General features: G+C 59.0%; 1 protein-coding gene across 5 annotated transcripts in view; it reads left to right on the top strand.

The window, feature by feature from the left end:
• The window catches only part of CAMK2D (calcium/calmodulin dependent protein kinase II delta), a 145,900-nt gene that overhangs the window by 67,810 nt on the left and 55,365 nt on the right, over positions 1-22,725 (top strand). For all 5 annotated transcript variants that reach the window (XM_070416878.1, XM_070416877.1, XM_070416875.1 and 2 more), the window contains exon 3: positions 3,652-3,711. In XM_070416878.1, coding sequence (XP_070272979.1) covers positions 3,652-3,711 — 60 coding nt within the window. The remainder of the gene's footprint in view (positions 1-3,651; positions 3,712-22,725) is intronic.

The raw sequence follows: 22,725 nt of genomic DNA, 5'->3' as shown, positions 1-22,725 counted from the left end.
GACATAAGCCCCACCGGCTACAGACTGAACTTGGATTGGGAACAGAAGTGAGGGATTTAGCTCATTAGGGCTGAGTTCCTGTTTTTCTCCTCCTTTGAAATAAAATCTTTTTAAGTTAAAAAAAAAAGGGAGGTATCTTAAAGCTGGGAATAAGCATATTTCTCAGAGTTCCCAGGAACCATGTTAAGGTCCGAGTTCTGCGTGCTGGGGACGCTGTTCCCCAGACACTGTTCCCTGCAGGCCTCCTCCTGGGCCGCCACGGCCTGAGATGGGCTCGCACCAGAGCAAGAGCCAGCGAGCCTTCCCATAGTAAGTGAGCTGAGGGTGAAGCGGTCTGCGCGCGGCAGGGCATGGGGCGTGGGGAGGCCAGGACCTTCCCAGGTGGCTTCAGTGTAGTCTCCTGCTCCTCCCAGGCTGGAGGGAGAGCGGGCTGGAGACGGGAGGCTGCTGGACCGCACAGGGAGCTGTTCTAAGGGAGACACTCACGCAGCTACTCCTCAGGGCAGCTCAGAAATGCCCGGGGTGGCAGGCAGCCACGGCTCCACCCCAAGCAGAGCTGGAGCCCCTGTGGGGCGGGAGTACTGCACCACTGCCCAAGGCTGTCGTCTGGGGGGCTGTCGGGCCCGGGAGGGCCGGGCCTGGGGGGGCCGTGGGGGAGGGCGCAGGTCAGCGCTCCTGTCGTGGGAAGGCTCCTGGAGACGCAGCCCTGGGAGCCTTGGAGGTGGCCCCACAGCTCTGGCTCCTAGGGTTCCTGTCCTGGTGTCGTCTTGCCCCCATGTGGGCCGCCTGGTGACTTCCAGCTACTGACTGGCTGCAGTGGTGTCATGGGTGCTGCGCGGGGTGGAAGGCAGACTCCCCGGTGAGCAGGAGGGAGTATCTGGGGACCCGCAGCCCCCAGCGCCCCGGGGGATGAAGACCTCCGCTCAGGAGACCGAGGACCGAGGACGCCCACGGCTCTGGGCCTGGAGACATCCTTCCAGTGAAGACGGGAGACACCGCCCTGAGTCCTGGGGATGCCCTCCTGCAGCCCGAGACGCCCCAGGACGCCCTCAACCGTGCCCAGGCGTTGAGTGCGGAGCTCGTCTCTGACGGCAGGGAGCTGGCGCACAGGGCGAGCCGGCGCTGTAACGCGCCCAGCTGGGCAACGCCCGGCCACGGCTGAGACTGCACACGTTTACCATCAAGGTGTTCGCCCCTGTTCTTCTTCATCCTAACACAGTTGTCCACGAGTCAGATGGTCACTGTGTCTGTGCATCTGTGTGATGGCTCTGTCCTGCTCCTCATGGTGTTGCATATGTCTGCACATCTTCGTCCACAGCAGAATCATAGTTCCTGGGAGGACGCTGTCGTGGTTCGCGGGTGACCCTTCACGGTGCTGACAGTGCTGTTGGCGCACTTTCAGAACCTGAGTTTTGGGTTTAGTTGTCTATTTCTAAGTAAGAATATTCTAGAAGGAGCTTGTCCTCAGAAGGAGGAGATGGGGGAAGAAGGCAGGTAGTGTGAGAGCGTGGTGTGGCCGAGCGTGTCAGCCTTGGCCTTTGGTGATTTGGAGGTGGGGGCGCACTGCCAACTGCCCCGCACCACGCTGGTGCCTTGAACACTTTCTTCTCTGGGCAGCTCACAGCAGTACAGATGTTTAAAGTCGTTCCCTGAATTACTTACTGCAGGCGGATCAGAGGAAGTTACTTTAGGCGTAAACATGCATTTATGTGTTTGTATAGGTGCACGTGGGTGTCAATTAGGTAAATGTGTGTGTGCACACAGATGTACGTGGTGGAAAGAGGTCAATGGTTAAAAACGGGTGAAGTGTTAAGAGCTGCATCTGGATAAATTGCACACAGGTGGTTCTATACTATTCTTATTCTCCAGATTTCTTGTGATTTAATTATTTCCAAGTAAAAGTTTAAAGTTTAAATGCAGGCACTTATATTAATATGCAATGGGTCATTATTGTTTTTAAATGAATTAAATATATATTTACAGTTTGCTCAGTTGTGTTGTAAGAGAGTGGATGTTAACAGATCTAAGCACCTAACAAGGCTCTGTGGGTTCTCGATGCTTCTCGGTGCTGAGGCCCGTGCGAGGCTCTCCGGGGTGGGTGGTGTCCCACGTTCTCTTGGACGGGTTATGCCATTAGCGCAGAGCTGCCTGGTGGGCGCCCCCTGCTGATTCTGTGAGCCCCGGAGACAGCCTCTCTGTGCTGGGGGCACCTCGGTAAGCGAGGGGTGGGCACGGTCCATCTCGGCCGTGAGGGGAGTCAGGTGCCCTCGTCTGTAAAGCTCGAGTACTGGCCTCCGCGGGCGCCATGGCGCGTGGGTGTCCGCTGTGCTCCTGCTTCTCTGCTGTTGGCTTTGTGTTTTGGCTGGTGATTTTGTTAAAAGTATGTGCACATGAACCGCGACAGAGACACCAAACACGGGCATCAGGTGGTTCGTAAAGTGCACGTTTGCAGTGTCCCTGCCCCTTCACAGAAGGGCTGGGTCAGGGAAGCGCAAAGAGCACGCAGCGGGGGCTGAGGGAGAGCCCGGCCCCGGGGGGCGGGGAGGACAGCTGTGTGCAGAGATGGGCACCGGACGGGACAGGCGGCAGGGGCCCTCCCCGCCTGCTCCGGGCATCTGGGTTCCAGATGTGCCCTCCCTTCCGGGGGTGCCGCTGCTGATTGAAGTTGGTGCAGCAACACACACTTAGAGAGGAGGGCACCGCTGACTATGCCATCCCCTGTTGTCCAGCTTGAAGCCAGTGAAAAGGGAAGGCAGTTAGACCGTTAACACATTTCGTACCGCATAGAAATCTCTAAGACATACGCCAGGGACCGCACGTTTTTGGGCAAACTGCACGTTATTTAAATCATCATAACTACAGATCATAATGCACTTTAGGTGTTGTTTTTCAATAATTATAACATTTTTATTTACAAAAACAATTAAACAATTAAACAAAGTTCCTAGTACTTTTTTAACGTATGGTGCTGCGTAAAACATTTTCTAAAAGCGCCAGGAACTTGAAGACGAAGACTATTCGAATGACCAAAATACAGTGTAACTGCAATGCTTTATGGGTTCGTGCAATTATATTAGTTTTTCATAGATTGACCTGCACGGTTTCCACCAATAAGATCGCTTCATTCAATGTGGACAAGACAGTGTGTTGACATCTAAGGTCCATAACAGATGGCGCGTGAAAAACGAGAAAACTCGTGAGCGGTCCTTAACAGATGGCGCGCGAAACATGAGCAAACTCGTGAGCGGTGCGAAAGGTGTTAAAAGCCACTGTGTCACGCAGCTCCACATCCAAGTGATCAGTTTTTAAAAAAATATTTCTTTTTATTGATTTTAGAGAGAGGGAGGGAGAGGGATAGAGCTAGAAACATCAGTGAGAGAGAATGAATCATTGATGGGCTGCCTCCTGCGCCCCCTACTAGGGATCAAGCCCACAACCCAGGCATGTGCCCTGACCAGGAATCGAACCCTGACCTCCTGGTTCTTAGGCGGATGCTCAACCACTGAGCCACACTGGCCGGGCCAAATGATCTGTGTTTTAAAAGACATCAAAGGATAAGTAAATGTGCAGGCTTTCTGTTGTTTGGGCACACTGTTTGTCCTTTAATCTTTTTTGCTCAAGTTGTGATTTACTTTGGTGGTTTTCTTACAGATCATCAGAAACTGGAAAGGGAAGCCAGAATCTGCCGTCTTCTCAAGCACCCCAACATCGGTAAGGAATGAGCTCAGTGCCTTTAAGTTCTAGTATAAAGTGTTATGGTGGGTATGCTTACCACAATAAAGTGTTTTTTTTAATAATCTAGTATTTGCAACTATTATCAAATAGGCTCCTAACTTTTAGTCTTGGTTACATTTGATTCTTTAAAGCTTTTTAAGTTTCTCCAGAAAAAGCAGTTCTATATATGTTAAGATTTAAAAACTAACGTAAGGTATTAGTTGAAAAGGCCTTTGTGTGTCTCCATGGGTTCTGCGCGGCAGCGGGTGCAGGCGGAGGCGGTTTGCGCCAGGCGCTCAGCACCTCCTTGCCTCCCAGCCCTGTGGGAAGTCTCCTTACCGTCCCTGACCCTGTTCCAGAGACGAGTGAAACTAGTGTAGAGTAGCCCCTCTCATGAGTCTTACAACAGCCCAGTGATGTTCCGAATAAAACATGGGTGAACATAAGGAACAGAGGGAGAAAAGGAAGAACAGCTCCGCTGCTAGCCTCTGTGGCGTGGGGTCTCCTCGGGGAATGTTGCGGCCCAGCTCTGCAGGGTCACTGTCCGCAGAGCCTTCTGCCGTGGCAGCCAGAGGCTGGGCAGCCGGACTCACCATCACCACGGAGGGGCCTGGGGTTCCTCCCCTGTGACGGAGAGGCCCTCGCAGTGTCTGTTCTGCCGGGAGGTTCATGACCCCGCTTCGTGGGTGTTTCTTGGGTTCTGACGTGAACGAGCAGGCTCTGCAAGGTCACCCTGAAGCATCAACCAGCGAGCGGGGTCCTGGCTGGGCCTATGCGCAGGTGCTGCGTCCCTGAGAGTCACACAGGGAACAGCCTGGCTCTTCTCCCTGGAACAGACGATGCGATGGCCAAGAGGCAGGGGCATCTGGTCCTCGTCTTCCCCTTCCTCTACTGTTTCACGTGCTCAGCTTTCTGCCAGGCTTTAGCACGTCTGGGGAGGTGATGCTGCTTGGGCAGTGTTTCCCCTGGGAACTTGGCACATTTTAGTTTTGTGTGCCTTTCTCTTGGCACAGGGTCCATAATCTAGAACCTGCGGCCAGGGGACAGTTTCTCGCAGAGAAACACATTTAAAGGGGGCTCGTGAGGGGGGCGTCGCTGAGCTGTCTCACCAGGGCTGCGTTGATGTTTGTCTGAAGTTCACAGTAATGCACACACTTAGTGGCAAGTGCGGACGCCATCATGCATGAAGAAACCAGAGGGAACAGCCTTAATACTCGTATTCATTTCTGCTTTATAACGCATCTGACGTGTCTGTTAGTTTCCAGATCTCTTGTGAGCATTTTCATAGCCCTTTAGTGAACCAGGAAAATGTAATTTTTGTCTCGAACTCAACAAAATAAACGTGTCACTGTGGTGATGAAGCAGCGGTCAAGGGAGACAGCGTCCCTGCTTTCCCGCCCCCTCCCCGCCCCGCCCGCGGCATGGCAGGGATCTCTTCCATGAGAGGACCAGGTGGGCAGTTTGGTGCCAGCAGACGATGTGGCTGCTGTCAAAGAGGCAGTCGTGCCTGAGCTAAAGCCGGGTGTCATTCAGTGTCCTGGGCGCAAGGGGTGCGGGGGGGCTAGCTTAGGCTCAGTGCAACAGAGTCCCCAGGACTGGGAGCCCCCCTGGGACTGGGAACCCCTGGGACTGGGAGCCCCCCTAGAACGGGGAGCCCTGGGGACTGGGGGTGGGGGTGGGTCTGACTACACTGGCGGAACGATTTTGTTAGAGGCAGGCCGAGGACTGAGACCCCACGGGTGGGTGAGGTCACAGGTCCAAGAGGGCACGACCCAGCAGGATTCTTCGCTCGGACTCCTTGCAGGGTGGGGACAGGGCCCCCGGACACAGCCCGGGGAAGGGCTCAGGGAGCCTGCGTGCAGGGCTGAGGGATGTGTCTGAGGAGTCACGTCTCCGTGACCTCCAGGTGACAGGAGGGTCAGTCAGGAAGAAGCCAGGAGAGGTTACAGCCGAGGGCTGGGCTTCCCTCCTTTGGGGAGCGAGGGGCCGCGCCACCTTCCCTGGGGAAGGGGGGCTGGGAGGCTGGGTGGGGGCTGTGGAACCAGCTCGTGCTCAGCGGGTGGGAAGCCAGGGCAGGTCTTAGCTCAGCAAGAGGGTGCACCCCTCTGACGCTGCCCATGGAAGTGCTGTGTCCTCGCGACCCAGCGTGCGCACCCCAGGCCCCCCTCTGCTAGGGAGATGTCAGCGCTGCGGCCCGGGCTCTCTGTGGTCCTCCCGCATGGAAGGGCACCGGCTCCCTGAGGCCCCGCAGATGGGAGTGGGCGGCAGCCCCTCGCCCAGGCTGCAGCGAGCAGGGCCGGCGTCCCTCTGGGGAGCTGACGGTGGCTCAGCCGCAGCACAAAGGGGCCAACAGTTGGAGGGAACTGGACCTCACGCCTGCTCCCCTTTTATCATTATGTATCTTTTCTTTTCACAAAATAACTGGTTTTCTCCTAATATTTGTTAAACCAAATTGAGCTACGTCAACTTACGCCCGACCTGGGGAAAATACCTTGAAGGTGATGGTGACGTGTTTGAGGCAGTAGCCACAGTGTTTTCACTCTACTCGCGTTTCCATTGGTTTTGTGCTTGATCTTTGGAAACATCACTGTTGAGAAATGTATTGAAACCTGTGGTGAAGCCAAATAGCTCCGACGTCCGGAGAAGCCAGGAAGGCAGGCAGAACGGCCGTCTCCCCGCCTGGTGTGAAGGCGTGGGCCCGGGAGGAAGAGGGGACCAGTGGGTCCTGTGCGGAGCGGACACGCGGGCCTGACGTGCGAGGGCGGATGCAGGTGACCCTGCGGCTGGAGGAAGGAGGGGTTTGCTGCGGGCTATCCATTCTCTAGAGGCCTTGATTGACACTGTAGACTTTAGAAAGGCAGCGCCTCGTCTCGAAAGGTTGAAGAAGCATTTACATCTCAGCGTCCACCCCAGCCCTGGACCGCAGCCCACTGTTAGGCCTGAGGCCCTTTTCACCCTGTCTGGCCAGTGCTGCGGCCCGTGCAGTGCGGTGACCTGTGGGCCACATCGTCTGACAGTCTCCTTCCTTCCAGCTGGCCCCCCACTACCGCAGACAGGCACCCCACTACCGCAGACAGGCACGTGCCGTGCGCCTCATCGGGCGGATGGAAATGAGGGGAAAGGAGCGCCTGTCTCAGCGGACCGCGCTCCCCGCTGACCGCGCGCTCCCCACTGACCGCGCTCCCTGACCGGGCTCCCCGCTGACCGCGCTCCCCCGCTGACCAGGCTCCCCCGCTGACTGTGCTCCCCGCTGACCGCACTCCCCCGCTGACCGCGCTCCCCACTGACCGTGCTCCCTGACCGCGCTCCCCGCTGACCGCGCTCCCTGACCAGGCTCCCCGCTGACCGCGCTCCCCCGCTGACCGTGCTCCCCCGCTGACCGTGCTCCCCACTGACCGCACTCCCCTGCTGACCGCGCTCCCCACTGACCGTGCTCCCTGACCGCGCTCCCCGCTGACCGCGCTCCCTGACCAGGCTCCCCGCTGACCGCGCTCCCCCGCTGACCGTGCTCCCTGACCGCGCTCCCCGCTGACCGCACTCCCCCGCTGACCGCGCTCCCCCGCTGACCGTGCTCCCCACTGACCGCACTCCCCTGCTGACCGCGCTCCCCCGCTGACCACGCTCCCCACTGACCGTGCTCCCCACTGACCACGCTGCCTGAGCTCGAGGCCTCCCACCTGCCCCAGGAGCTCCTACTTGGCGCTGTTTTCCGAAGACACACATTTTTTTTTTTTTTTTTAATAATTTTTATTTCTTAAAGTATTACAAAGAGTATTACATATGTCTCCTTTTTTCCCCCCCTTGACATTCCCCCGGCCCCTAACCCCCGCCCACCCCCGCCCCGTGTCTTGTGTCCATTGGTTAATCTTATATGCATGCATATAAGTCCTTCAGTTGGTCTCTTAATCCCCCCCCCAACCCACCCCAGGCTTCCCACTGTAGTTTAACATTCTGTTCAATGTTGCTCTGCTTCTGTATCTACCCCGGTACATCGGTCCATACTGGTCCCCTTTATTTGTCCCAACCTCACTGGAGTAGTCTCAACCTCACCAGGGCCGTCTGAGCCTCACCAGGGCCGTTTCAACCTCACCAGGGCCGTTTCAACCTCACCGGGGCCGTCCCTACCTCACGGGGGCCGTTTCAACCTCACCGGGGTTGTCCCTACCACACCGGGGCTGTTTCAACCTGACCAGGGTTGTCCCTACCACACCGGGGCCGTTTCGACCTGACTGGGGTCGTCCCTACCTCACGGGGGCCGTTTCAACCTCACCGGGGTCGTCCCTACCTCACGGGGGCCGTTTCAACCTGACCAGGGTTGTCCCTACCACACCGGGGCCGTTTCGACCTGACTGGGGTCGTCCCTACCTCACGGGGGCCGTTTCAACCTCACCGGGGTCGTCCCTACCTCACGGGGGCCGTTCCAACCTGACCGGGGTTGTCCCTACCACACCGGGGCCGTTTCGACCTGACTGGGGTCGTCCCTACCTCACGGGGGCCGTTTCAACCTCACCGGGGTCGTCCCTACCTCACGGGGGCCGTTCCAACCTGACCGGGGTTGTCCCTACCTCACGGGGGCTGTTTCAACCTGACTGGGGTCGTCCCTACCTCACGGGGGCCGTTTCAACCTCACCGGGGTCGTCCCTACCTCACGGGGGCCGTTCCAACCTGACCGGGGTTGTCCCTACCACACCGGGGCCGTTTCGACCTGACCAGGGTCGTCCCTACCTCACGGGGGCCGTTGCAACCTCACCGGGGAGAAGACACACATTTACCACTTACTCCCTGAGGATTACCCGGGGATTAGCTCACTCTCCGAGAAGACGTGTGGTGTCAACAGACAGCTGGGGTGAGTCAGTCAGTGCTTCGTGGTTCTGAGGACAGATGCCACGCGGGAAGCCTGTGGCAGGAGCTCTCTGTACCACACGTGCTGTCTGTGACGTAATGTGTGTGGTACATAACATGTAAATGTGAGTAATAGTACAGTAACAGGTCCCAGAGGTCATCTATACAAACTTACTGAATTTTTTTTGCTTTAATAATTGAGGAAACTAACATTTTTGAATCCAGATGACTTCTCCACAGTCACCATTGGTCGTAATGTGCCAGCCTGGGCCCGGAGACCCTCTGGTGCGCAGGGGCCAGGGCGCCTGCGTGGCAGCAGCGAGGTGCAGGCGTGGCTGTTCCGCTCCCGTCCCAGAGACCTTGGAGTCTCCCCTCCTCAGGATAGACATCGAGTTAAAGACTTCCAGTTCTCACACAAAACCCAAGACTTAGTTCTGGAGCGAGCGTCAGAGGTGCCGCGGCCTCGTCCGCCCCCCGAGGAGCGCGTGCCGCAGAAGGTGCCCTGTAGATGCCCCTGGTCGGACAGTGGAGGGACGAGGCTGCGGGAGCTGCCGGCCGGGCTGGAGCCAGAGCCCCGCTCTCTGCACACGCGGTCCGTGCCTGTGAGTGACAGCTCACGCCATCTGCGGTTTATGTCACTTTCATTTCCTAAAATGTCAACCTGAGGAGCCGTGGGAATGACCTTGCACGGTACTTCCCTGTGAGTGGCGGTTGTGAGAAACCCGGCAGCGTCCCTGGCGCGGCGTGTCCTCTGTGACCTCCTGCCGCGGTCATGCGACGCCCACAGTCTGTAATCACATGAGGGAGCAGGCAGGCTCCCTGCCGCGGCTCCTCGAGGCCCTCGGCAGATACGGTAACAACGCTGCGCAGTGGTAGACGCTCACCTGCCGTCGATTACATCTCACCTCCTCACCTCCTTATCGTGCCTGCTTGCTGGGAAGGCTCGGTGCTCAGAACACCCTGCTTGCTGCACAGCTGGTTGTGCTCTTGCAGCAGATCTGGAAACAGCAGGGTTTTCCCAGCAAATACCTGTTTTCAAGAATTCTCACAGTCTGCTCCAGCTTTCTCTTCTTTTATTCTTTAATTCTGGAGGCTCGGTTCACAAGATTCTCGCACTGGGGGGGAGGGTGTCCCTCAGCGGCCTGCACCCTCTCACAGTCCAGGACCCCTCACTCCTTACTGCCTGCCTGCAGCGGAGGCAGGAGAGGCTCCCGCCCCTTCACTTGCCAGCGCTGAGGGGCACTCCCCCTGTGGGAACGCACTGACCACCAGGGGGCAGCTCCTGTGCCGAGCATCTGCCCCCTGGTGGTCAGTGCGCATCATAGCAACCAGTTATTCTGCTGGTCTGTCATTTTGCATATTACACTTTTATATAGGATAGTGCCAGTGATGTAGTCTTTATAATTTTTGTTTAAAAGTTACATTCACCCGGCCAGTGTGACTCCGTGGTTGAGCATTGACCTAGGAATCTGGAGGTCACGGTTCGATTCCTGGTTGGGGCGCATGCCCAGATTGCGGACTCGATCCCAAGTAAGGGGTGTGCAGGAGGCAGCCGGTCCATGGTTCTCTCTCATCACTGATGTTTCTCTCTCCCCCTCTCCCTTCCTCTCTGAAATCGATGTACCACCTGCTGCTCTAACATAACCACCCCTGCCTATGCCTCACCTCCACACTCCTGGGCCAGCGTGTGCTGCGCTCTGAGCCGGGGCCTGCGGCTGTGGTCTCTTCTGCATGTTCTGCTATGTGGGGCCTGTTTCCCGAGCCTCATCTTTGCCCGTCCTCCCCAAACACCTGAGACCGGGTCTGCGGGCTCAGGAAGCTGAAGGAGCGTGGCCTCAGGTGAGAGCTGTCTGACCGTGAGGGGCGGCGAGGCGGATGAATGTGGGTGTCTAGTCCCTCCCGAGGATACATCCTCCCGAATGTTGGCCGCTGTCGGCCCCTGGTCCTGCCCCTGCGGGCCCTGACCCTGCTCAACCCTGCCCCTGCCCAGTCCTGAGCCCTGTGGGCCCTGCCCCTGCCCAGTCCTGAGCCCTGTGGGCCCTGCCCCTGCCCAGTCCTGAGCCCTGTGGGCCCTGCCCCTGCCCAGTCCTGAGCCCTGTGGGTCCTGACCTGTCCAGTCCTGAGCCCTGTGGGTCCTGCCCTGCCCTGAGCCCTGTGGGTCCTGACCTGTCCAGTCCTGAGCCCTGTGGGCCCTGCCCCTGCCCAGTCCTGAGCCCTGTGGGCCAGCCCCTGAGGGTCCACAGCCTCTGCTCACAGCCCTACGGGTACCAGAGGAATGTCCCTGGGGAGGCAGGGCCAGCGGGTGGGCATGAGGGGCAGGCTGGTTCGCCCGGAGCTACAGCCGCGCTGAGTGTCACTCCCACGGCCGTCAGGGTCCCTGGGGAGGTACAGCAACAACCCCGACCTGCCTCCCCGCGCCCGGCCCTGCCCCGCCCTGACCCTGCTGCCCGGGGTTGTATAGGGCTCCTGTTTCCTGCTCTTCCTGGGCCCGCCGTGTTCTGCTGGAGTCTGTGCTCCTGAGCCAGGCGGCTCTGTGACCTGGCCCCTCCCCCAGACCTGCAGGCCTCCCCTCCGAGGGCCGGACGCCGTCTGCGTCATGGCTCACTGTTGGACTTGGCTGTTCCTTTCTTTCCCTGAATTCTGTGGCGCAGGTAACTCTGCGTGTGAAGTTAGAGAACGCGGTGCAGACCTGTGCGTGCCTGACTCTGTCCCCTTCTCTGTGACTGTCCTGCAGCCCCGGCCTCGGGGGCACGTCAGCCCTGCGTGCAGGACTCCTGACCTGGCAGGTGCGCCCTGGCCCCATGCCGCTGTCATGGCTGTACATTGCCCAGTGCAGGTTCGCCGCCTTAGTGTCTTTCTGCCCATGTTAGAGGCTCCTGACAATGTTTTAATCTTAAAAAGAGCATTCTTTCTACAAAGCACATGAGAAGGTGGGGAAATAGTTCACACCGTGAGAGTCACACAATACTCAGACGGCTAATCCTGAGCCACCTGGTCCCCTCAACTGAAGGCCTTCGTAGCCTCTGAATGAGGAACTGAAGAAACAGGCAACGGAAAGTATCGGTTCCAATACGTAATATTTTATTATTAAACTCATCTTCCAGTCCATGTCAGCCACCAGTCCTCTGCGGGGGCCCGCCGGCTGTGTGGGCCATGTTCACGGGCTCAGGAGGGCATCTGTGTGGGCCGTGTTCACGGGCTCAGGAGGGCATCTGTGTGGGCCGTGTTCACGGGCTCAGGAGGGCAGCTGTGTGGGCCGTGTTCACGGGCTCAGGAGGGCAGCTGTGTGGGCCGTGTTCATGGGCTCAGGAGGGGCCTGGCAGCTGTGTGGGCCGTGTTCACGGGCTCAGGAGGGGCCTGGCAGCTGTGTGGGCCGTGTTCATGGGCTCAGGAGGGCGGCCATGTGGGCCTCTGCAGGAGGAGGGGACAGTCTCTGGTGCTCACAGCGGCTTGGCCTCAAGGCGGCGTGGTAAGCGTGCACAAATGAGGGACACCTGACCTGGATGTCCTCACAGCCCCTCGAGTGGACACTGGTGTCAGCCTGGCTGTCCCGCTGTCCCTTCCTGGTGGCATTTGCAGGCGGGAAGAATGTGGAAGTCAGGGAGTGGCCACACGCCTTGAGGTTCCTGTCGTTCTGGCATCTCCACCATCCCTCCCCTTCCAGAGCCAGGGCGGTGCCGCCTGGTGGCCGCGGGGAGCCAGGGCTCCAGGGGCTTGTCCCGTGGGGGTCCTGGAGCTCGGGCGGCCGACATACTCGTGTGCGTGTTCCCTGACCCCATGCACAGCCCACGTGCCGCCACTGCTCGTTGTTGGTTTTCTTGCTTTGACGTTTATTAATTTATTAAGTCACACACCCCAGGCGATTCTGATAAGGTTTCCACGGACACGGGCACAGAGGCCTTGTGCTTGGGTGCTGTTACCAACCTGGGCGAAGCCTTCTGTTCCGCTCGGCCATCACCTGCCTCCTGTCCCCTTCGTTGGGAGCAGGAACACACCCAGGACAGGTGGAGCCTCAGGTGTGATAACCCGCTGGCCCAGGCGTCCACACCCTGCCTGGTATCTGCTCTCCTTCCCAGGAACTCTGGGCACGGACGTCCTGTTTCGGAGTCGGCGTGATAAGCACTGAGCCGCCCTGTGCCGCCCTGTGCCCTGCAGGCAGGAAGCGGCTTGGGCGGGGACAGTTTACCGAGGGTGGGGCCGGAGTCAGAGCCTTTGTTTGATTCCAAAGTCCCGGTCTGTCTGCGGGCCCTGTCCCCACTTCCTGCTGGGAGCCGGGCTGGCTGGCAGCTGTGCCCGGGGCCAGGGAGCCCTTGTCCTGCCAGGGCCATGGGTGTTTATCACATTACCACATCGTCCGCTCAGTAGAACTCACCTAATATAATGTGTGTCGCAGGAAGGAAGCCCCCGGATGTCAGTCCCACCTGCGGTGGCCTTGGCAGGGCCAGACCACACGATCCCAGCCCTGGTCTGAGTGCGGCTCTGATGTGACCAGCGCCCCCGCCCACTTGTGCGGGAGTGAGGACGTCCGCTCCGAGCCAGCACCCGGCCGTGCCGGAGCGGGTCAGGGAGAGGCTCGTGCCGCCTGCGGGTGCTCTGCAGATACGGGGCAGAGCCACCTGTCTCAGGGGCCACGTTTGGGGGGACAGTGCTGCCCCCAAATCATGGAACAAGTCGGTTCAGCACAGCGGGCGGTCCTCTCCACATTGTCAGGGCCATGAGCCTTTTAGGTGAGCCCGCAAGCAGGGCACGGAGCTCCAAGAAGGGGCAGGGTTCCCAGTCCCCACTCCGCCCTCGGGCTCCCAGTGGCACTGGCTGGTCCAGGACCCATCCCTCCTGCTGACTCGGTCCCAGGAACCTCCACTCGGCCTCGCCCGACTCTGCAGTGAGAGTGTGAGTCACCTGCCGGCGCTGTGACTGGCACCTGGGTTCCTCCTTCATCAGAGACGCCCTCCCGGGCCCTGCCCTCTAATCTGCCGGCATCGCGGGGAAGCGCATCCCCACCTGTTGCTCTGCACTCACCTTCCCTGCATTCACCACATTTGCTGGAGCAGCCGCTGTGCGCAGCAGTGACGCTCTGATAAGGGGACCTGGCTCTCACCCGGTTCCACCAGCCCCACCCCAACCTGCCCCTCTGCTGGGCTCCCGCCTCGCCTCACAGCCAGCTGAGCCAGAACCTGGTGTCCCCTGTCCTCGGTTCCTGACACCTTAGTCACCAGCAGTTCCTCCCTTCAGTGGCCCAAATGGATTTTAAGTCCCCTGCTCTGCCCTGGTATCAAGCCAGGCTCCCTCGCCTCCCTTCCCTCGCTTCCTCGCTCTGCTTCTGAGATGCGGCCTTTAGAGTCGCCATGCAGCTGTCAGCCTCTGCAGCCCTGCCTGGCGAGCTGCAGGCTAAATTCTGTGTCCTGACGCACAGCCTCCTCTCCCTGCTGATGGTGCTCTGCTCCCTGCCACACCCACCCCTTCCTCCCAGCGTAGTGTCCCGGCTTCTGTCTTCGCCTGGTGCCTTCCCTTACACTCCTGGGTGGGGAGTGGTCCTTCTCTCACCCTCCCCTGACGACAGCCTTGCCTTCCGTGGCACCTGGGTGTGCTCTGGGGTCCGCATGTGGGGCACGGGGCTTGCCTGTGGGGCTGCTGCTCACTCTCTGCACAGGGTGCCACGTGACCCATTTATGTCCCAGACTCCCCTACGCCGAGGTCCTCGGCCCTGGGGGCCGCCCTCGCAGTTTATCTTCAAGACCCCCGCCCAGTGGTCATGGCATGGAGCACAGGAGGTGGCATGGCAGTCACGCCTGCTCACGCACTGGGCCACGGCCTCCACGGCCCCGGGTGGCAGGCGTCTGCTGGGAGCCCTGCCTGGCCCACCTCCCTGGCAGACACCCTGTTCCTAAGCCTCTGGAGGCTTCCTGTGGCACCCAGACCAAAACAAAAGACGCACTGAGCTCCCGGGAGGTTCTGAAACCAAACTGAGCGAAACCGGGAGGAAGATAAGGGCGCGGGGGTGATGACTTGCCCATGACTCTAAATACTTCCCTTTTATAGCTCACTCTCGCTCGGCTTCTTTCCCCTGGACGGGTCTTGTTATGTTATTTTGAGAAACAAGGCACAATACTGAGGATCTGCTCCAGTTTGGATATAGGACTGTTTCAAGGTCGCAGGGAACTCATGGCCGAGCTGCACTTCCCGCGGCCTCCGCTGCAGCACGCTCATTCCTTCCTGTTAGCAAAGGCTTGTGAGGCCCTGCCAGGCCGGGCCCTCCAGACACAGCAGCAGCTGCCCTCCCCTGGCCTGGTCCTGCCTGCACTCCAGGGTCCCGCAGGGAGTGAGGGCACAGGCCGAGGGGTGGCGGGTGTGCCCTGCAGGCCTGGAGCTGTGTGTGAGGCCCCAGAGCGGGTGGGGCTGATGGTGGGAGGGCCTTGCTTCCCGCCTGGGGAGCCCGTGCTGCGTTCACGCTGAAGCCCACTCCCAAGGGTGAGGCCCACGGGGGGCCTGAGCCCTCATACGAGGAGGAGACCTGAGGCCCTCTCCCTCCGAGGGTGGGGTGAGAGGGTGGCCATCTCGAGCCTGGAAGAGAGCCTCCCCAGAAGCGGGCCCCAGACTGAGGGGCGCTGCTGTGTGAGCCCGAGTCTGTGGCATGTGGTGGTGGTGGCCGCGTGGACAGCTAGGGGCTGCGGGCCGTCTGGGGGGGAGTCCAGGGGTCCTGTGCTTTGAGAGGGTCCCTCTGGCCGCTGTGTCGGAGGCCTGCTGGGCGGCTGTGGTCTGGTTGGGTGTTTGCAGGCGGAGCCAGTGTACGGTCCTGCTGTCAAGGGCCAGGAGAAGTCCAAGGAGCCGCAAGGATGGAGCTGGCGGGAGACAGGCATGTGGGCTGGTGTCGTGACGCAAGGCGAGGGTTCCCCCTTAGCACATGGATTGCAAAATGCCAGTCAGACTTCCACGTGGAGAGGTCAGGACGGCAGTTGGACGACGTCGGACGTTCGGTGGCTGTCAGGGCGAGACCATGGGAGCTGCCAGCTGCAGCCGGGAGAGGCTCCGCATCTTGAGCAGCCTGTGGGCTGGGCCAGTGGTCAGGACGGAGGGGCAGAGCCCTGTCCCCCTGGGTCCCCGCTGCAGGCACCCCTCCACCGTGGGGTTCTCACTCTCACATTCAGACCGACCTGAGGGCAGGAAGGGAGAAGGCAGAGCAGGGTGCGTCGCTTTCTGTCCTCGCGCCTGAGCCAGGGGCTCAGCACACGCTCTGAAGAGCACCGCCTGCCTCAGAGCCCAGGCCGGCCACAGCCCACCCGCCTCGGCCACAGCCCACCCGCCTTTGCAGAATAAGTTCCTTTTCCTTTAGAAAGATGTTTCTTAATCCTCAACCAATGATACTTTTTTTTATTGGTTTTAGAAGAGAGAGGAAGGGAGAAAAAGAAATATCCGTCAGTTGCCTCCGGTACACGCCCTGACCCAGGACCGAACCCACAACCTTTCAGTGTAGGGACAGCACCCCAACCGGCAGCCACCCGGCTTTTTGGGAACGAAGTCGGTAAAGCAAACACCAAGACCGCCTGATGGTTGGGGCTCGGGCTCTGTGTGGGGCCCATCACAGCTGCACGCCTCACGCACCGTTTCCCGCGTGGTGTTCTTGGCGCTTGAGGGACCTGCCTGCTCGCCTTCCCAGCAGTGCAGGGTCCAGGCGGCACCAGGACAGTCGTGCGCACACGTTGGGTTTGGGTCTGGGCTGCATTCCGGAGCGCGAGGCCGACGTGGCCAGGGAGGTGTCGGGGGCCCTGGGCCGGACCCTCTTCCTCACCTCAGGCCTGGGAGGCGCAGGTGGTGCCGCCGTGGGGCTGGGCGCCCTCTGCCTAGGTGCCTGTGAAGAGGGGACCCCACTCCTGGCTCTGCGGCCCGGGGCCGTGCTGTGCACCCCGTGTGAGGGTGAAGGCAGGGCCCAGTGTGTGTCGGGAAGAGGATGGACCCCACACCCCGGGCCTCAGCGCGTCTCTGTGGGGGCACAGGAGGGAGTCAGGGCCGGCCGTCGAGGAAGTGCGGGCACACCTCGGTGCTCGGAGTGTGTGCAGCGTCTGTGGACACAGGCCGTGTGGCTCTTGAACAACAGGCCCCTGGGAGTCCCAGGGAAGCTGGGTCTCCCGGTGCCGCCTCTGAGGGCAGCGTTGACCGGCAGACAAGTGGCAGGCCTGGGATGGGCACTGCTGGTGTTGGGCGGGTGTCCTCTCGTGGGTGGGGGGGCGTTTTTCCTCTCCTGTTGGAGTGATGCATTGACGCACCCTCTCGCCGACTCCTCGTCCACACGGGTGCCCTTCCATCACCTCAGGTTCCTTCTCCAGCCTCCCAGACGCCTGGGGGCAGCCAGACGGGCAGTGGGCACAGCCGGGAGCCTACTGGACATGCCGAGGGTCAGAACAGGGAGGGAAGACGGGCGGCTGGAATACCATGTCCGCTGCGGGGGGCCGTGTTCTGGATGGGATGCTGGGTCTGCAGGACTCCGCCCACATCGCTCTCTGCTTTCTGCTTGTGCTCTCTGTCCGTCTTTAAAAAACAAAGACTTTCTCCATGTGGGGAAGCGCGGTGCTTGGTTGGAGAGTCTGCAAGGAGGAGGCTCTGAAAGGTCCGGGGCCTCTGGGGGGCCCTTGCCGAAGGTGGCAGCCCCTGCCTTGACTTTTCCAAAGAAGTCCGAGCCCCCGGTGTTTTGCTGGAGTCTCTACGTTTAGTCTTTAGACCCGACCTGTAGAAGCATGTGCTTTCTCAAGGACGCTTAACCCTGTGGATTGTGTCTAGAGCAGCGGTTCTCAACCTTCTGGCCCTTTAAATACAGTTCCTCATGTTGTGACCCAACCATAAAATTATTTTTGTTGCTACTTCATAACTGTCATGTTGCTACTGTGATGAATCGTAATGTAAATATCTGATATGCAGGATGGTCTTAGGCGACCCCTGTGAAAGGGTCGTTCAACCGCCAAATGGGTCGCGAGCCACAGGTTGAGAACCACTGGTCTAGAGGTTAATCTGAGTTTAAGCTGTTGTTACAATAAAAGCCAAAGGAGGCAGGTGAATGGGGCTACTTGGTGGCGATAGCCAAGCAGCCCCTTAGCCTCTCTCTCACAGAAACGTGTGTCAGAGTCATCCATTCATCTTCGCTCAGGGTCTGCCGGTCAGTCCTGGCACAGCGATGCCCCATGTGAGGAGCCAGGAATGCAATGGAACGCGACGGACCCTTGAAAACTTAGAGTAAGAAAAGGAGAGTGACTGTACAGGAAGCCATTGGAGCCGCTTGGGGTTCCCAGGTTCCAGGGAATTGTTTCTCTGCTAAGGAATTCACTATCTGTTTAGCTTCTTATGAATGTCAGTATGATTTCCATTGGGAAAATGCGCCTATTTCTGAAAGTAAGGAAAAAAGGGTTTTTCCTGTATTTGCCTAGGAAGCAAAGGTTTTATATATATTATTAAAATTATTGTGTTATGTTAATCAGGAATTTGATTACTTTAAATGAGTAGATTACATTATACTGTTTAATAATAATAAATAATATATTTGTCCACCTTCCCAGGGTTTTAATTTTAAGATTTGCTTTCTCTCCTTATGAAGGACAATTTTATACTTAAGGTATATGGGAAGCTCTATCAAATAAGAGAATAATAATTATATTCTATTATATATGCATGTTAAATAAATTCTAATATGCTTTCATTTATAACTAACTAGAGTCCCGGTGCATGAAATTTGTGCACAGGTAGGGTCTCTAGGCCTGGCCGGCGATCAGGGCTGATCTGTGGGGCGACCGGCAGGGTGATCGGGGGGCCCCGCTCACACCCACCTTGGCTGGCCTGGTGCCACCCCCTTGCCAGCCCCACCCCCCACTGCCGCTGGTCAGGGCCTGTGGGCTAGGGGCAGCTCCTGCATTGAGCGTCTGCCCCCTGGTGGTCAGTGTGCATTATAGCAACCGGTCATTCTGCTGGTCATTCCACTGGTCATTCGATTTGCATATTATGCAAATTGTCCCCTTGGGAGTTCGACTGGGAGAACGGGAGTTAAATTGCTCGCTATGATGTGCGCTGACCACCAGGGGGCAGCATGGAACAAAGGAAGGCCGCAGCCGGAGGAAGGCCCCTGCCGGAGGAAGGCCCCTGCCGGCAGCCGGAAGGCCTTGATCAGCCCCGATCACTGGCCAGGCCTAGGGACCCTGCCCATGCACAGATTTCGTGCACTGGGCCTCTAGTGTTATAATATTGTGGAATATTGTGTTTTGCAAAAAAGACAAGATTCCACATCATTTATAGAACTCCATAGAGTATCTAGATTTATAGAAATATTAGCAGGGTAAGTATCCTTGAGAAAGTACATGCTTCTACAAGGTCGGGTCTAAAGACTAAACATAGAGACTCCAGCAAAACACCCAGGGGCTCGGACTTGTTTGGAAAAGTCAAGGCAGGGGCTGCTGCCTTCGGCAAGGGCCCCCCAAAGGCCCCCGCCTTTCGGAGACTCCTCACAGACTCTCCAACCAAGCCCCGTGCTTCCCCACACTCCAGAAATAGTCTGACACAAGTGCACCCCTGCCGTCCCAGCTGTTCCATGACTCCCCTTTAACCTGACTTACCATGGCAGTAACAGCTCGGCGTCCGGTAGTGTCCTCCATGCGGTGAGGCTGCAGGCTTGGTGCGCGCGTCCGGTTGGCAGTCCCATGCCCGCAGCTGGGACCTCGCTGCACTGACCAGTGAGGGGGACGCGCTGCTCCCGCCTGTGCTGACGCGCGGCTCCACTCTCAGGGACCGCTTACACCTTGGTGGCGGCTGCTGTTTTGGAGATGCCACCGCAGCAACGACCGGAAGCGCGACTTGTTGTGTCTGGTAAACCGAATGCACGTCCGATTCCCACAAATGCAGCTGCAGGTGACGCCCTGTCGTCCACACTTCCGCCCTCTCCCCACACGTGCAGCGTGTCCGTGTCAGACTGCTTCAGTCACATCCTTTGAAAGTCTGGGCCCTAAGAGCTACATGACTGTGGCCACTCTGGTGACAGCCTGGGCGTGGAGACACCCACCTGCGCGGGGGGGACGCCCTCGGCTGGTGCCCAGGACACGGCAGACAGACGCCCGCACAGGAAGCAGGTCACTTTCTAAATGTGTTTTTGTACAAACAGCTTTGCAGCCTCTGAAACTCCTAACAGGGACCCTTTACTGCCCGCGTTTACCGCCTTCATACTGACCTGGCTCCCTCCTCCGTGTGTTCCTCAGCGGCACCCACTCTGCAGCTGTGTGGCTGGCTCCCCTGGCCGGTCTCTGCAGACAAAGCAGCATCTCTTCCTCCAGCGCAGGGGCTGCAGGAGCCGCGACCAGCTCTCGCGTGGGGATGGACCCCTCCCGACCCCAGGACAGCGCAGCCTGGACTCGGTGGCTCTGAGGAGCCGTGGGCTCTGCCACGTGCCACCTTCCCGATCAAGCTGGGAAGGACCCCGCCTTTGGGTCTGACATCGCTCAGCTGCTTTTCAGTTTCCTCCTAAGTTGCTTAGTGTCCAGGCTTTGATCTGCCCCAGGTCCAGCCGGTGGGTGGCACCCAGACCCGCGTCCTCTCCCACGGGGCGGGGCCCTCCTCCAGGCCCTCCAGGCCCTCCAGTTGGTGTCACGGTGCAGGCACAGGCAGCTCTCCGCAAGCTGGTTCTGGGCCCTGGTGTGGGGACTTTTCCCTGGAAGCTTCGCCATGAGCTTCCCAGCCAGGCCCAGTTTGATGGAGGCCTTGGCACAGGTGGCGTGCCCTCACACTTCCAGTTCTAGCCCTGAGGGCCGGACTGAGCAAATGTTAATGGTGCCCTGCGTGTCACGAGCGGACCCAGGAGGCCAGGACAGGAGACAGCTGCGTGTTGGTGAGGCTCCGGGCAGCAGCCTTGCAGACACACTGAGGAGCAAGACGCTGGTCCGTCTGCTCCCTTCTCTCCCCTCCGTCCCTCTGCGGGAACACTGGTCCCTGGAGAGAAGCGTCATATCTGTGACCAGCAAGCGATGCTCTGGGCAGTGACTGAGTGGGACGGATGGGCGGGGAGAGGGGAGGCGGGTCACGTGCTGCGTGCGCGCCCTGGCGGCCAGGCTCCCGCACGCTCCTGTCACGTGTGCGCCTGTCCAAGCCTCGGAGCCACACAGCCTCCCGTGAGGGGTGCAGAGACTGGCTTGAAAGGGCGGGGACAGCGGCAGGCAGAGAGTTTGCTTTTCAATCCTTCGTTTTCACTGCGAATGTGATGTTGACAACAGGGAACTTCTAGGACGTGTATTTCCAGCGAAGGAGCGTGGAGGGGGGAGCCCTTGCTCACAAAGTGCCCAGCGCTGGGCCCTGGCGCTGTGTGTGGACGGGACTCCGTGGCCAGTTGCGGGCACGGCAGAGACCTGGACACGGGGCGGACGACGGGAGAGGTGTGCGTGGCGGTTACGCGTGGGCCGGAGCGTTGTCCGCTGCGTGTGTGGACGTTGCTCAGGTGTGTGTTCCACAGAAGGTGCTTTTGCTGAGTCGTTTCTTACTAAAAAGGTTAAAAGGCTGTAAACTCCCTTTTATCAGTTAGTGTCAGCTGTCGTTCCCTGAAAAGCCAATTCTTACTGTTGTTTTGAGTCGTGTTTCGTTTTTACAGTTGACGATGGTGCAGACGGTCCCACCAGGGTGCCGGCACTTTGTATGCTGGTGTGGGGTCATCATGAATCCTGTCATATGTGCTGGTGTGAGGTCAATATGAGTCCTGTCGTGTGTGCTGCTGTGGGGTCATCATGAATCCTGTCATATGTGCTGGTGTGGGGTCAGCATGAGTCCTGTCGTATGTGCTGGTGTGGGGTCAGCATGAGTCCTGTCGTATGTGCTGGTGTGGGCCCAGCATGAGTCCTGTCATATGTGCTGGTGTGGGGTCTGCATGAGTCCTGTCGTATGTGCTGGTGTGGGGTCAGCATGAGTCCTGTCGTATGTGCTGGTGTGGGGTCAGCATGAGTCGTGTCGTATGTGCTGGTGTGGGGTCTGCATGAGTCCTGTCGTATGTACTGGTGTGGGGTCAGCATGAGTCCTGTCGTATGTGCTGGTGTGGGGTCAGCATGAGTCCTGTCGTATGTGCTGGTGTGGGGTATGCATGAGTCCTGTCGTGTGTGCTGGTGTGGGGTCAGCATGAGTCCTGTCGTGTGTGCTGGTCCGTGGGGTCAGCATGAGTCCTGTCGTGTGTGCTGGTGTGGGGTCAGCATGAGTCCTGTCGTGTGTGCTGGTCCGTGGGGTCAGCGTGAGTCCCTGTCGTGTGTGCTGGTGTGGGGTCAGCATGAGTCCTGTTATATGTGCTGGTGTGGGGTCAGCATGAGTCCTGTCGTGTGTGCTGGTGTGGGGTCAGCGTGAGTCCTGTCGTGTGTGCTGGTCCGTGGGGCCCAGCACGTGTCCTGTTGTATGTGCTGGTCCATGGGGGCCCAGCACGTGTCCTGTCGTATGTGCTGGTGTGGGGTCAGCATGAGTCCTGTCGTGTGTGCTGGTGTGGGGTCAGCATGAGTCCTGTCGTATGTGCTGGTGTGGGGTCAGCATGAGTCCTGTCGTGTGTGCTGGTCCATGGGGCCCAGCACGTGTCCTGTTGTACGTGCTGGTCCATGGGGCCCAGCACGTGTCCTGTCGTATGTGCTGGTGTGGGGTCAATATGAGTCCTGTCATGTGTGCTGGTGTGGGGTCAGCATGAGTCCTGTTGTATGTGCTGGTTTGGGGCCAGCACGTGTCCTGTTGTATGTGCTGGTGTGGGCCCAGCATGAGTCCTGTCATGTGTGCTGGTCCGTGGGGGCCAGCACGCGGCCTGTCATATGTGCTGGTGTGGGGCCAGCACACGGCCTGTGGCGTGTGCAGCTGGCCCTGTCACTGTCTGTGGTGTGGTGAGTGGGATACTTAGGGGCATTGTGTTGGAGAACGGAGCCTCCGGTGGACTGACCTGAGGAGACTGTGTCAGAAAGCTTCATGTCATAGACGCCCCCAGCGGCTGCCCCTCGCCCTGCCGCACTGTGTGTTGACGCCGCAATGGCACTGCGTCCGATGATGGAGAGCTGGAGCCAGGACCCGGGAAGTGGGGAGGGATGCACACAGTCAGTCCTCAGGATTCGCAGACACGTATCCGGGCGTTCACTGCTCACTCACATTCGTCTGTGAGCACATCAGCCCTCGGGCCACTTCCAAGTGGGGGCTGGGATC

This window comes from Myotis yumanensis, unplaced genomic scaffold, assembly GCF_028538775.1.
Source record: "Myotis yumanensis isolate MYYU_CA2020_CCGP unplaced genomic scaffold, mMyoYum1.0.hap1 SCAF_5, whole genome shotgun sequence".
Taxonomy (NCBI): Eukaryota; Metazoa; Chordata; class Mammalia; order Chiroptera; family Vespertilionidae; genus Myotis; species Myotis yumanensis.
The sequence above is the reverse complement of the archived record's forward strand: the minus strand, read 5'-3'. Positions and strand labels throughout refer to the sequence as shown.